The 15,922-nt window shown below is 42.4% G+C and overlaps 1 protein-coding gene across 3 annotated transcripts in view; it reads left to right on the top strand.

Moving 5' to 3' along the window:
- Positions 1-15,922, top strand: part of LOC126266824 (2-acylglycerol O-acyltransferase 2-like) — a 103,312-nt gene that overhangs the window by 55,842 nt on the left and 31,548 nt on the right. For all 3 annotated transcript variants that reach the window (XM_049971376.1, XM_049971377.1, XM_049971375.1), the window contains one exon: positions 14,192-14,416. In XM_049971376.1, the coding sequence (XP_049827333.1) occupies positions 14,193-14,416 (224 nt within the window). In that variant the 5' untranslated portion in view covers position 14,192. The remainder of the gene's footprint in view (positions 1-14,191; positions 14,417-15,922) is intronic.

The following is a 15,922-nucleotide window of genomic DNA, read 5'->3' as shown; positions in this document are numbered from 1 at the left end:
TGTGCTAATGTACGAACAGGAGCATATATAATCAGTGCAAGATGTACGTTTTATGTAGTAGTTATTTTATGCTTGACTTCCTGATAATTTGGTCTCATGTTCATGAAATATCGGTATATGTGACCCAATACAATACGCTTTTGATAAAGATTCAATGAACTGGGCTGCAGAAGATCTGATGACGGCAGCGTAGTTTGCTGAAACCAGTCATCACAATAAATGCTTTACAATATCGATGTTGGCTGTTTGACGTTCTACTTCTGTTTCTAAAAAAAACCTTCAAAGCAATAGATCATCTACATAACAACCTTCGTAGTTTCTTCTGAGCTCTGGTTACATTACGAGCTAAATAAAAACTATGTTTTGGAGCATCCAAGCGAACTGAATCCCTGCCAGAGCATAAAATTTCAACAGCTGATACTTGAATGTAAAATAGTAATGTTGATCTAGTGCTCCACATGATGCTTGTTATTTTAAATTATTAAGGATTTTCCTGTTTTCTTGAGGAGCATCTGCGTGCCAGTTTGTGCAGTAAAGTTGCATTTTTCACTCTACAAACGTCGCAATCACGACTCGCTTTCGTGCGTTCCTGAAGAACCAAGACTTTCCTCTCAACCGACATTATCTGGAAAGTCAGGTACCGATAAACGTATCCTCTTCAAATATGCTCTGCTCTCAATGTTATCGTCGTTCTCAGATATTGACAGGTGCCGCTTTCTTCACTTCTGGAGATGACGTCCTGGCTTACACACAATTTTGGGTACGTTCTTGGGCTCATATCTCCGTGCGATCATTACGTAGAATTTATTGCGGTTTCCTAAATAACTTAAGTGAATGCTAAGATACTTTCCTAAATCAGCTCATGGTGGAGCTAGTGACAGAGAGAGAGCTATTCCTCGCCCTTAACCTGCTGAACTGATAATCTTCGACCATCTCAACATTACTTCCTAAATTTCTCCTTCCTCCTCCTCACATCCCGACAATTCTTCTTTGTAGTCCTGCAGATTTGTAAGTGCTCCAAAAGTGAGTTAAGTAATTCAATAAATTCAGAAGGCGTAATTTGTCTGGTAACATAACGTTCTCATGCGTACGTAACCCAGTCAACAAAGCAGTAAAATGCTCGTTCTGTTGACATCCAGAAACCACAAACCAGACACATCGCCCCCAACTACCTAAGCGCCACTTACCCCGTTCTTACATCACAAAGCTCCGTGTTCTTAGCATACTTGAATTTATTCAGTGAGTTTTATGATAAATATTTTATACGAGAAAAACCATTGCTAAAAGAATCCTGATTTATTTCATGATTACGTTTCAAGGGAAAGTAAGAAATACTAATTTGTGTAAGTACAACACACTAGCTGGAATATGACACTACTGAAACAAAATTGTAGGAAGAAAATAGTGTTGTAAAAGGTTATGACTTGGCATTTTGTTCCGTTTCCAGCTTTTCATAGTTTGCTAGTACTGACTTACGGTCTTTGAAGACTTTCCACCTCGACCTGTTCTGCTTTTTTTATGTTCAGCATATGCTGGCTCTAAATATATGACAAAGCAGCTATAACTTCCTAGTTTCTATTGTATAGGGTTTCTGCCGTCCTTCATTTATTTCGTTTAGGATCCCATATTTGTATTTTGACTAGAGTAGCTTATTCTGATGACATTACTCTTATTCAGATTTCCGTTACTTGTAATGAATTACCTTTTTCACAGTTTATTTCGCCCACTTTCATGGAGCAGCAAACTTCAAACAATACAGCCTGCTTTCTTTTTCACACATTTCTTTTTTGAGGCGTAGCTTGACAGTGTAGGACGTTGCTAATTTTCTCAGTGGATGACGCATGACAGCTCGTTATCACCCTCACACTCTGAAATTTTATTACATCGTAGTACGAGGACTAGGCGGAAAGTTCTCAGCCTGATGACGGTTTTTATTTACGCTGTCGCTTCTTAGGTCAATGCAATTTGGATAATATTTCTCAGTGGATAGACTCCACCCTATAAGTCCATTTTCTGAAACCTTTACAAAATACGAATAAAAGTAGCCATAAACACATTGGAATAGTCAGAGATAAGGATAAGTCAGGAGTCCTAGAGGGAATTATGACAACTTTCCCTCTCTGAGATTGTTGATGAAGCTGTCGTGCATGGGAAAGAGACTTACAGTACTAAGAGGTTTCAGGCTAACTCCGACACAACTCCTGTTTGGTGGGAGAATTGGCAGCCTGTTCTGAACGTGGAACAGTGTAAATTAATAGGAAAAACAATCCTGTTAAGTTCGAATACAGTATTAGTAAGGTGGTGTTTGTGACAGTCACGTCGGGTAAATATCTGGGGTGAAGTTGCAAAGCGACAAGAAATGAAACGAACACGTAAGGTCGGTTGTAGGGAAGGCGATTTCGTTTTATTTGGAGAATTCTAGGAAAGTGTAGCTCGTCTGTAAAACACATGCGTACCCAACACTTGCTTGACGCATTTTTGAGTATACCTGGAGTGTCTGGGTTTCACACCAGATCGAATTAAACGAAGACATCGAAGCAATTCAGAGGTGTGCTGCTATATTTGATACCGGTAGCTTCGATTAACTCACAAACATTACGGCAGTGCTCGGTGAACTCAAACGCAAACCCTTTAGAGAACTTGCATTTGCGACAAATTGCAGAGCGATTCTAGTGCCATCAACGTACATTTATATAACGACCGCGAAGACGAAAAAATAAGGGCTCGTCCGGAAACACATACAGACGTTTTCCCTTGCTTCATTTGCGAGTGGAACGGGAACAAGAATGACTCAGTGGTGCAAGTTATCGTCTGCCTTGGACATTAGGGTGGTTTGCGGGGGTGACAGTAGATGTAGGGCAGGTCCGATTTCTCCAGCCAGAGTTTTCTTTGGATGGGGAATAGCTGGAAGATAAGATGAAGTTGTGTGGATAATCTATAGTAATGAATACGAATAACCCCTTTTCCATTCCAAGAAACTGCAGAGCTGCCGGCTGCCACTTACTACCTTGATTACTGAGTAGTTTCTTTAGTGAACTGGTGGTCAGGTCTCGTCCACTGTGAAAATTAGCGGCCAGAATAAAGTAGTCCATTTTGCAACAAAGTATTGCGGAAAAAGTTGCTTTGTCAGCTTTAACAATTGCAGCAATCTCCTGGCAAAAAGTTTTCTGGTAGTTTATTCTTTGTGTAAAATGTACCATGCCCTTTTTCTTGATGTGCCAGTGACGTCATTTATTTCATACAATTTTCCCGTACTGCCACTTTCCAGTCCAATGAGCAGACATGGCTGTTTTAGATCCAGCCGTTCATAGTCGCCGTTCTGCTCGGTAGGGTTCCCAATTGTAGAAAAGTTTTAATTGCCTATCATCCAATAACGCACTGATTTTTTTCATGAATTTTGTACTCCTTGCAATCTTTCAGCTTCGGATGAATTCTCGTTGTCATCGTCCGGAACAAAGCATTTTATGATACGGTAATTCAGTTGATCTATGTTAATGGAACACATGACTATAAAATGCCAGATCAATTGATGTACTCCATAGACAGGATTCAAATTATTATGCAACAATTACCAACATAACGGAGGAAAAATTTTGTTGCTGTAATCATTTCTCGTTCTCGTATGATCACTGGTTCGTAAAATATTTCGCCCTATTAAAAGCATTTGGATCACCCATGTGATTTTCAGCTGCATCAACGTTGTAACTGGACTTCGTTTCTTATGTTCCATATTAATCTAAAAATTTTTAGTTTTTTCGGAATGACGTGAATGATTATCTGGTGGTTCCAGGAACTAATTTATCCCAGACAATAAATAGTATGTCTACAAAGTTTGATTGTTATTGGTCCAAGTGTTCCAAAACAATGCTTCACTTTATTCTTCCTACCGCTAGTTCCACCCGTAGTGTTAAATGTCCGTAAGATCTTCCACTATCACTCTAACAAACACTAAAAATATGGACCAACACACCTATCGCTAGTTTTTCCTCTATTCCACGTCATGCTCTTCAACCCCCACACACTACTTCTGATGATGCTAGGGATGTCCCAAAATTCATTTTTCCAGATAGTAAGTCGTGTTCATACCAAATGCAGTTTGAGATGTTCGCGCGTTCCGTAGTTTTGCTTGAATATACTCACTTCCCTAGTTCCAGTGTTGGAGTCTTCATCTGGGGACTTATTTTACGAAGCAAACACCCCCTCCATGAGACACTGGCACCTGCCAAACTGTCACATACGATGATAGTTCCTTGCAATCGGAATGGGGTGAAATTTAATCCTTCAGCATCCTCCATTCCCCATACAGTCAAAGCGGTTCTTGCAATTTTAACGGGAAAAAGTGATTCTACAAGAAAATTAAACTATTTGCGGTTTGTTAGTTTTCTTATATCTGCCTTTTTGTTAATGGTTAATGTCCCTACACTAGTACAATACGTTAGATATTGTCTGTTTTGTCTAAACATTAGTTTTGTAGGAACAAGGCTCTGATTGAGGGAAGACAGGCTGACTTCACACACACACACACACACACACACACACACACACACACACACACACACACACACACACACACACACAACACCACCACCACCACCACCACCACCACCACAAAAAACAATTTTGAGTCAGGTGGCACAGCAATCATGGGACTGGACTAGTATTCGGAAGGACGCTGGTCCTCTAATCCCCGACCGACCATTCAAATTAGGGTTTCCCTTAATATCCCCAAATCGCTTAATGCGAGTGCTCGGGTGGTTTCTTTGAAAGAGCGCGGCTATTTCCTTCTGCGCTCTTCCCCAATCCGGTCATATACTCACAAGTCTCTAATGGCCACACTGTCGACGGGGTATTTAACCTTAATCTTTCTTCTTTCCTACCTGCCTTCAAACTGAACATTGAGAAGTCACAGGTGATAGTTGCATCGCACCGAAAGAGGGTCAATATTCCTCCCATTCTTCTTAGCGGTACTAAGTTGCCCTGTTAAATAGTAAAACGATCGGTGTATAAGTTTGACAGAACGCACTGTCACAGAACGCTGACCTCTTCTAGATGCAACCAAAAATTCTAGAAAAATATTTCCACCTAAAACAAAACTCTTGCCAGACTTGAAGTTTCCACTACGTCTTGTTGGATGAAGACAGGAGGAGGAAACTTGGCAGAAGTCTCGAGGACTCAAGAATTCTTGGGTAAGATGTGGGTAATATGTATTGTTAGTTCACGTGAGTTGTTCTTATGCTCTGATGGGGTGAATGCGACTTGTTAAACATCGTGTTTTAAAAAGTCCTGTTCTGTCCATTGATTATTTAGCCACTGGACTACTTAACAAGTCTCCTCACACAAAACACTTACCTCAGATTCATAACTGCAATACAAAATCCAACATCTTGGATGTACCCATGACCCTGTGGTCAAGAACAGTCTCAAAAGGCTGTTGCAGGGAAGGTTGTGCTGAGAAATAATTAAGAAAAGAATTAGATACTTTGTGTCGTTTCCGAGTTAATTAGCACCGAATTGGGCGTATCAGGCCGTTAAATGCGCATATTAAAGTGGTTCGCCAGATACAATTCGCGTCAGTTGCTCTCATAGCGTAGATGTTACCGCACCAGACTGCTCAGCCTTTGGCTCAGGTTATATCCTCACTACCGTCCGGTGTCCAATTTTTGTCTGTTTCGTGTTTGGTTTAGGAATCCAAACGAAGAACACGTTTGGCGACACTGGGCTGCTTGAATTTGTGCGTTCAATGGCCAGACTTCAATACTAGTTAACTAAGAAACGGTGCAACGTATCGAATTTTTTCCCTTAACAATTATTTTTCAGCACAGCCTACGCTGCAACACCATTACATGCTTTCGAGACTGTTTTTGACCATGCTACACATCTTTCTATACGTGTGTCGAACAGTCTGCGTCTGAACCAAAGCCACTCTGCTCTCGTCAGATGATGAAAGCTTCTCCTGTTGTTGGCGTATCCCAGCTTCCTCCCTCTGTCCAATATCAAACAAATGTCTCCCAATGTCAACAGTGTCATTGTTCTACAACCATCCAGTCCTTTTATCCTTTGCTTACTTGCATCACCTTTTCTGCTAATGTCTCCCTACTATTTTTTCGTTTTTCCGGACCAATTAACTTCTAGATTTATCGGTAATACTGCCTCGTTTTTTTTATAACTCACATTTAGTAGGAAAGTTGTCTGACGAGAAACGCGCTTACCACGATATAAATGCGTCAGAATGGAATTGATTAGAAATCAACTTGTACACACACGATACCAACGCAACTTGTATAGTACATAGTAAAAACTTGTTCATATGGGCCCCTTCCAGATTGTTTCACAATGCGGCACAGTTTAACAGGAAATTTTGATAAAATAAACAAAACGAGAACAAAATAACAATTATGTGTTTCTCCCAGACGCGCTTCGAGGGTTTACACCCTAATCTTCAGTTGGGTCAGTGACTTATATTACATTTTTGTTCCCCCAGGGGCCTCACGGTTCTTCCGTGAATTCCTGCGTGGCGCACATGGGACCCTGAGCTGTTGCAGCACAGTCTTCCTTCCCTGGATACATTTCATTGGCCCTGCCCCCCTCTCCCTATCCTCGCTCCTTCACCGCTGTCCCCTCCTTCCCCCCCTCTCGCTGTTTTGAGTTACGTCAACCTGGCTGTCCACTTGGTTCCCTGTATTGCTTGCAATTTTGTTCCTCCTGGCTGTTGTTTCATTCTTTTTGGCGGTTCGGTACCCGCTTGAAGTCTGACCTCCAAGTGTAAATTTTCTGTTTTCAGTATGAACCATTTGGGGAAGAACTCTCCCCCTAGTGTCTACGGTGTGCATTCCTCTCCCCATTGCTTCCCCTCATCCTTCACTGTCGTGGCCCCACTCCACCTTTGCTAGGTCACCAGCACGTGTAGCCAGTCCATGTGTTGACGCTGTTTTGTACTCGTCCGGCTGAGCCCTCTGCCAACACAGGGATCACAATACTGATACCTGAGCTGCCCCCCCCCCCCCCCCCATATATGCTGAGGAGAGGTTTCTTGTCTTTCTGGAGCATCGGAACTCCTGGCAACAGCAGCTGTGCCAGGTGGCTCCTGCTGTGGCTAGGTAGCGCCCACGGGGATCAGTGTGGTGGATGCTTTTCACATGAAGTGTATCAAGCTACAAAAATCTGGCTGTTCTCAAATGGCTGTCTCTTCGAATGGCGAAGAATCATTGACTGTTGCTTCATATGACCTGGCAGCCTTCCCTTCCCTGCTACACTGTGGGAGGAGGGCCAGACTCGCTATCCTGGGATGAATCACTTTCCCCACTACCTAGTTTGTACTAGGACGGATGGGGACACTTTCACTGCCGTCGTTTCTTGTGGAGAATATCGAGGAAACGTTTGGTGGAGTCTCTCAGTAAGATGCAGTCAGGCTCACTGTTGATCAAAGCTGCTTCTGCACACAGACTGCAGCTCTTGTGATTGTCTTGGCAATGTCCCTGTGTCTATTACTCCTCGCCAATCTCTAAATAACGTCCAGGGAGTGATGTTTCATAGGAACCTCATCCTGCAAACTAATGATTTCTGGGCTAATCTGGAGTGACGCAGCATTGACTTTGTTCATTGTGTGCAGAAGGGTCGCAAAGACAACTGTACTGATGCCAGTGGCTAAATTCTGGCTTTTGAGGGGTATACACTTCCAGAGGAGGTCAACGTTAGGTGCTAAAGATGTGACGTAAAGCTGTACACCCCACCACTCGTGATGTGCTTTCAATGCTTGCACTCCGGGGATATGTCTTCCCGCTGTATGGTGGACCACCTGTGTGGTTACTGGACAGCCACTCCATGAGGGAAGCCTTGTTCCACCACTTCTTGCTCTCCAGATTCTCCAGCTTACAAGAGAGAAGAAGATCCAAGATAACAAGTCCCTGGATCACCTGTCTTATGCGGATGCTTGCCAAAAATGAGACTCGATCCAGTGTCACTTTCTTCAACTTTTCCCCTCTATTACCTCCTTTACCCCTCCTACCTCTTCCTTACCCCAGCCTCATCCCCCTCTCCTCCTTCCCTGCAGTTCCCATGACCTCCCTCTGGGAATCTCTCCTCCTCCCCAGCTGAAGAAGTGCCCCACTTCTTCGGCACCTGCTGATACTAGGAGTCACCCTGGGACATCTCTCACCAGCATCTCTCAGGCCAGAAGCCTACCATCACAGCTCGGCCACGAGATGCACCATCTTTCTGTTCTGGATCTTGCAGAAGCCTGTACTCCCTCTGTGCTCTGCCCTCCACCGCCTCCAAAAGAGGAGAAGGAGAAGGAGAAGGAGAAGTCCCAGGACAAGACCCCCCCCTGGAGATGCCGTCTCCCCCCTTGCAATCTGAGTCTGATATCTTATTGACAGATGATACCTCATCGCATTTGGTGCTGACCACTGACAAAGTGACATGGCCCCCTCTCAGCTTCTTTATGTCTAACTGGGGCTCTGGCCACACAATAACCCAGTGCAACTGCAATGGATTCTGTTGTCACCTACCGAAAATACGTCTTGTTTCCTCCTATTCTGCATTCTGTCTTGCTCTTCAAGAAACATAAAACTGTGATGACCACTCTCCAATCTTTTGTGGTTATCGGGTGTTCTGCCATAACTGTGCAGGCCCTGGGATAGGATCTGGAGGGGCTGCAGTTTGGTTCACTCTGATAGCATTAGTGACTGGATCCCCCTTCATACCAACCTGGAAGCAGTAGTGATTAGACTGCAAACGACTCCAGCATTCACCATTTGCAATGTCTACCTCCTTCCAGGTAGGTCACTTCCTTATGGTGAATTGTGTGCCTTACTACTGCAATTCCTGCCCTGTTTCTCCTCCTCAGGGACTTCTGTGCACATCAGCCTGTGTGGGGGAAGTGCCACTTTGACAGGTAGGGATCTCCTAACTTCTCAGTTTATTATAGACTTTGTCTCCCTCAATGACGGTTTCCCTATCCACTTTAGTGCTGCTCATGGCATCTTTACTGCTATCGATATCTTTATATCCTCCCCTGATCTTGTGGCGTCCCTATATTGGTCGCCCCATGATCTTTGTGACAGTGACCACTTTCTGGTGATCGTATCATTCCCCTCCTACTGCCAGACACAGGCCCCACATTGGGATTCCACTAGGCCAGTTGGCCTTTATATACATCTGCTGTGCACTTAAACACCCCTCTTGAATTGCGTTGATGTGGTCGTGCAGGGCTTCTCTGACATAATTCTTCATGCTGCTGGCACTGTTGTCCCCCTATCCTCAGGTCTCCCTCATTGTCGCCCAGTACTGTGGTGGACCAGGGATGTAGCAGTTGCTGTCCAGGACTGCTGACAGGCGCTGCAGGGATTTAGACGACACCCTTCACAGACCACCCTTCTCACTTTTAAGTGTATCCATGCTAAGGTTCATTACCTAATTAAGCAGAGTAAAAAGAAATGCTGGGAGCACTATGTTTCCTCCCTGAGGATGTATGCCTGTTCCTCACTGATGTGGTCCAAACTCCATAGCCTTCTAGGCTGCCATATAAATCAACTGTCCAGGGTTTATCTTCCAAGATGCTCTGTGCACTGATCCATTGAACAGGCCCCTCTCTGTTTCAACCCACACCACGCTGAGCCCTATAATGAACTGTTCACTGAATGGTAATTCTTGCAGGTTCTTGCCTTTTCGCATAACATGGCCCCAGGCCCAGATTCCATCCACAACCAGGTGATCCAGCGCTTGGAGGTTACCCAGCAGTTCCTTCCAGTGCGAAAATACTTGACCCTGTTCACCTTGTGGGGTGCGTCTGGCTATTGGTGCCTTTTGCACTAGTCCTGTTGAGTCTCCTCACGGAAGTTGGGATTCCACCCTACCAATAAGATGGAGCCAATTCCTGGTTCTTATGCTATCATAATTCACCAGTTCCCTGACCATCCCATGTATCCTGTCCTCTTTGCAAACAAGGGATGACTCCCTCCCAATCACTGCTCACAGGTGGCATTGCCAGTTAGGATGTGTCTCACTTCCCTCTGTCGGGATCTCCACTCACTGGAAAGCATCCTGTGTATTTACTCCCATATGTTATCTCCTCCCTCCCTCCCTCCCCCCTTTTGGATGGTGCATAGACAATGGATTAGGACTGATCTATTCTAGGGTCCTAAGGTCTCTGTTGGCCTATGGTTTTCCAGCATCTTGTACATTATATACTTGCAGAGTTCCAGGATGTCATCATCTACAATGATAGTTACAAGATTATAGATAAGGTGGGATACGCTTTCACATCTCCTACTGGCTTAGAACACCATTTATTGCTGCGATCATGTAGTGTGTTAACAGCAGAGTTACTAGCCATCGCCAGGGCCCTCCATTTTGTTTCTCAGGCCGCCCTTCAGTGTCTTGCTGTTGTGTACAGTTGATGAGCAGCTTGCAGGCTATCGACCAATGTTACTCTCATCAGTCTTTGGTTTCTGCTATCCATGACTACCTCTCTGCCCTTGGCCATGACACCTGCCTAATTGTCTCTCTCTGGGTTGCAAGTCATGTGGGCATTCCAGGAAATTAACTGGCTGACAATTTGACCAGTGGAGTAGATACTTACCCTCCAATCCAGCTGTGGCTATGTGGACTTACATCAAATATATCTTTCCACAAAAGTGGAATGACACCTAGTGTGCTACTGTACAAGGTAATAAACTCTGCACAATCAAGGAGACTGCTGTGATTTGGTGCCCTTCCTTCCACTCTTCTTGGAACGAGTCCACTGTCTTCTAGCATCTACACATTGGTTACACCAGGCTCGCTCATTGTTTCCTCTTTTGTAGCAAACCAACCCCACAATGTGGTTGTGGAGCCAGACTGATGGTATCCCATATATTGGTGGAATGTCTCCTCCATACTCAGTATGGTCTTGCAGATTCCTTAAATTAATATTAGCAGATGATTCATGGATGGTTGAACTGGTCCTCAGTTGCCCTCAAAGGGCAGGAGCAGGGTGGTTGTGGTTGGGGACCCTATACATGTTTTCCTGGCCTGGGGCCCATGACCACTCCCCTTGCAAATGCCACTCTTTTATCCCTCTGTTTACCCAGTTTTTAGATTGGGCTACTCTTCTGTACCTTCTCGTGTGTGTTTTAACTTCCTCATTTTTATAGTTTGACTCTTCTGACTGGATCCCCCTCACTTTTAGCAGACCCCTCTCTTCTGTGCAAAACTTTGGAATTGTGGGACTGCTGACCCTGCTGTTTAGTCACATAACTTCCTTTAATTAATCAATCAATCATTACATTTTTGTACCATGGATGTAGCCATTTGCCAGTATACAATCTGGAATGTTTGTTGTTTGGTATGGATGTGCCATCTAAATATGAAAATGTGTATGATGTGCCTCAATATTCTTTCTGCTGGAACATCTTCAAAATGGAATGGTAAATTATACTGATGCAAAGAGGAGGAGAATATACCGAGCAAGTACTGCTTTGAATACATAATATCAAAACTCTAAACCTCTCATGAGTATTGCACCCTTCAGTCCGCCATTCAGGTGGCCCATTCTCGACTGCATCAAAGTTATGACACTAAATATTTAACTTCGAATCTGTCTCAGGTTACGATGTGTGTGTGTGTGTGTGTGTGTGTGTGTGTGTGTGTGTGTGTGTGTGTGTGTGTGTGTGTGTGTGTGTGTGTGTGTGTGTGTGTGTTTGTTGAGGGCTAGGAGGACTCCTATACTATTCATGCTTTCACATTGATGATTTCACTATAATCGCTGCATAGGATTAGCCGAGTGGTCTAAGGCGTTGCAGTAATGGACTGTGTGGCTGGTCCTGGCGGAGGTTCAGGTTAAGTAGTGTGTAAGCTTAGAGACTGATGACCTTAGCAGTTAAGACCCATAAGATTTCACACACATCTGAACAGCCACTATTATAAGGCCAATCATCAGTATTAGCTCGCCTGACAACCTCTCCTTCAACATTGTATCTGAATTATTTATTCAGCACATTTAGGGTTTGTTTTCAACTTTTCTAAATTTTTTACAGCAATCACAGGAACTTCAGGTCTGTGGTAAGATTAAGGATATACAAATTTCCTCATAATTAACTTGGAAAGATTGAAGGAATCAAGTTTCCTTGGGATCTAATATTATAGACAAAGAACTGTGCTCTAACTTAGTGTCACAGAGTACATTTTGTCCCTTGCTGTCTGATGGGATAAGAGGGTGGAAACAGGAGTTTTCACCTGTGACAAGTTAACGTGGTTATTACATGTCAACGAAGGGCATACTGCATGAGGAAACTCGGTACTTTCAGATTTCTCAGCAACACCCCCTGGTGAGCACATTGCACAGTTCTGTGATTCTATAAATACAAAGCGGTGATCTTATCCCATCTGGACTATGGAGGAGTAGCTCATAGATCAACAGCACCATCAGTATTGAGCATGTTAAACCCTGTCCACCATAGTGGCACCTGAAACCTTCTGTAGAAGGCTCATAGACAACTTCCTAGTGAAAGCTGGTATTCCTCCTCTGGAGGGTGAAGGCCAGCAACTATTGATGGACTATGCAATCACAGTCTGTTAGATACCTACCCATCCTGTGTTACTTCACACTTTTTTGCAGTTGACAGTTTGAACATTAGCAAATTGCCCAAAAATATGTAGATTTGTCGAGTGGGGGTGGAGGAGATGTGCAACCTGTTGATTTAAAATATATGGATAAAAAATCAAGATGGCGAATTTCCTTTACTGATTATGGGTTTCAGTTCATTACTGAGCCATCTTCAGATTGATCTAAATGTTTTTCGATGTGTGACATTCATTACACCTCATGTTTTGTAGAGGTAAATCACTTTACTGCAACTTAACTAGAAAAAAAAAAGATGTGTAATTAATGAGTGTTGCACACTGAACATTATTTTAGATTGATATTAAGATGGTCCAATAATGAGCCAAAGCTGATAATCAGTAAAGAAAATTCACTATTTTGACATAGGATTCTTATCCGCACATAAGTAGATCAGTGAGGGTATGACTGTAGGCTGTGTAACAAGGTCCTTCAGCTCCCACATCTTGTATGTGTTCATAGTTTGTTGAATCCTGCCTAGTTGTCAAATATGGGGGTGTCTAGTGGTTTACAGAGTGCATTCATAGATGCTGATTAGTCTTAATTTTAACATACACTTGGTGCAGAGGCTCTGTTCTCCTTAAAGCCCCAGCAGCTTTTCTTTTCAGTAGGTGGTGGTAAAATACGGATAGATACTTAACTGAGAGAAACACCTGGCAGTTTTGACATGTTTGAGTGCAGACTGAAGTGCTGCTTTTTACTTGCCATTAGCCAATTGTGCAATATTTAAGCAACACTCGACCTTATTTTGATTGGTAATTGGTTTCACTGCAGTAGCAATAAATTAGTTACATCACACTTGATAAATTTGTGATGAAAAAATTTTATAAACTATCCCAAAAATGGTATTACTTAATTTTTAAAACAAAATTTGTCAGTCAAGAAATGTTATCCTATGACTTTAGTGATCTTGCATTTGATTTATTTGTCAACTCAGGCAACCATTACAAAGACATAACTGAGGATGAACTGAATGAATGAATGAATGAATGAATGAATGAATGAAATACTAGTGATACAAAAATTGAGAGAGAATTGAGACCTATACCAACAACCACAATCGTGATAGCATTTTTTAAGAATTACAACATTTTTCTTTGTTGTAAATTTAATTGCAATTAATTGTCTCAAATAGTTTGAGACTTTTTGTGATGGAATGTGATATTTCCATGTAAAATTGGGTTACAATCTTTTACAAATCTAATCTTTCTGATACAAACATTGATATTTTTTCTAAAGAGCTAATTACCTATTTATATTGTGCAATTTATACTGCTTACAACAATGACATATGCAGTACTTGTTTATATTTCTCACGTTACTAACTTTGACAAAGATGACAAATAATTTAAAAAAAAAGCAAAAACTCTTAACATCCAGAATAACATTATCTACTCAGGACCATATGAAAATGCCAATATCACAAGAAGGCAAGCATTAGAAACAAATATATGCATGTACCTAATGTTTCATTAAACCTTTCTCTATCTACAAGTAATTCTGGTTTAGTCAGCCCCATTTCAAGGAGAATCAGTAAACATTAGCCAGTGAAAGATCATTTTTGTGATTCCATATCCATTTTCATTGCTGCAGGATGGAGCTGCTGGGAATAAAGTTCGCACCATTGTTCGTGCCACTGGAGCGGCGCCTGCAGACATTGGCAGCTCTAATGTGGATTGTAATTCTGCCATTTGGCGGCTTAATGTCATGGCTGTTGTTGGTCTACTTAGTCCTGTATACACGCCTGCGCTACATTGCACTTGCCTATGCTGCCTGGTGTGCCTATGACTGGGAGGTCTGCCGTCGCGGTGGGCGCAGGTAATGAACACCAAGTATTTCTAGCTACTGTCACTTCCACAGCGTGATGTTAACTGTCATTACTGACAGGATACCTTATAAAAAGTGTGCAAATGCAGATCATCAAATCAATGAAATGAGTGTGTCTTCAGCTGTCTTGCTCATGTCTAACTTGAGCAAGAAATCGTCAGTCACAGACATGAAATCTATAATTTACCACAATCAAAATGACGGTAGTATGGATAAAATATTTATCAACAAATATGTAAGAAAGATTCCCAGTAGTAGCCCTCAAAATAACGTACTACTGTCATTCATGCATTATCAACAGTTACTTAGAGCAAAATTGTCTGAAATAGTGAATTGCTTAAGAAATTGCCAGTAATTATTTCTGAGATGTGAATCATTGTGATGGCATTTAAGCATCTTTTGTTCAACAGTAAAGTGTCTCCAGTATTCATGCTGTTGTTGTATTTTAAAACTGATATCTTGATATAATCTGTCCAATCATGAGTGATAAGTCATAACTGGTATGAAGTAGTAAATTATCCAACACACCTTGTAACTGCTGGATAAAAGCCATCTCTTGAGTTTCCTATTCATCAGGGTATTTAGTGATATGCATCCATGCTTCTCCTTTATAACTTTAACCTATGACAGAACTTGCATTTTAAGTTGCACACTACTGCAGCAGAAAAAGTAACATGCTGAACAATACTTCCAAGAGAGACTGGTACATGTGGTCATATTTCAATATAGTCACAAGGTCTCTGTAAACAACAGTAGATACATTATAGCAACCATTCAGTTTCTTGGTGATAAAAAATCCATTCCTTGGTCATAGAGCCATTACAGATCCGCTATCAGCTGTGTTGAATGTCTTCATCATTGGAAAATCTGTGATCACTGCAATCATTTCTTTGATTGGCTGTGTACAGTGTGGCAGCAAGTTAAGAAATATTTTAGGGATTTGGTTTAAAAATTTTACATCAAAAGCTACCATCACCTACAGCAAATTTGGGTATGTCTACGGACATGAGGTGCTTGGCTCTCAGAATCACGGTAGTTCTGCTGGTTAAAGCTCCTAACACGCACACACTTTCAGCTCTGTTGAAATTGCTGGTGAATTCCTGCCATCAGTGTAGCCAATAGCGTTTGTGCTAGGCAGGTCACATGTGTGGACTCTCCAAGATTCTGCAGAGCAGAACACAGTTGCTTATCTGTTGTGATCCAGACCTCCACTAGAACAGATATGTTTCTTGGGAGGTAGAGCCTCTGGCTCTGCACACCATGACTGGCCACAAACAGGACTTACACAAACTGTCCCCCCTTCTGTTAACCACTTCTTTAGTTTTTCATCCTCCTAGACTGGTCTGCACCTGGTAATTTCCTTGCAAGGTGCACCTCTTGTGTCCCATACACTGAAGTATGTTACCTTTATTTGACCAAGTTTTCTGTTATACCATTTAACATGAGCCCTTAATACCCATTTTGAAGTTGTGATCACTCATCCATCGGTACACTCTC

This window comes from Schistocerca gregaria, chromosome 4, assembly GCF_023897955.1.
Source record: "Schistocerca gregaria isolate iqSchGreg1 chromosome 4, iqSchGreg1.2, whole genome shotgun sequence".
Lineage (NCBI taxonomy): Eukaryota > Metazoa > Arthropoda > Insecta > Orthoptera > Acrididae > Schistocerca > Schistocerca gregaria.
Note: the sequence above shows the minus strand (reverse complement) of the source record. Positions and strands in the feature narration are given on the sequence as shown.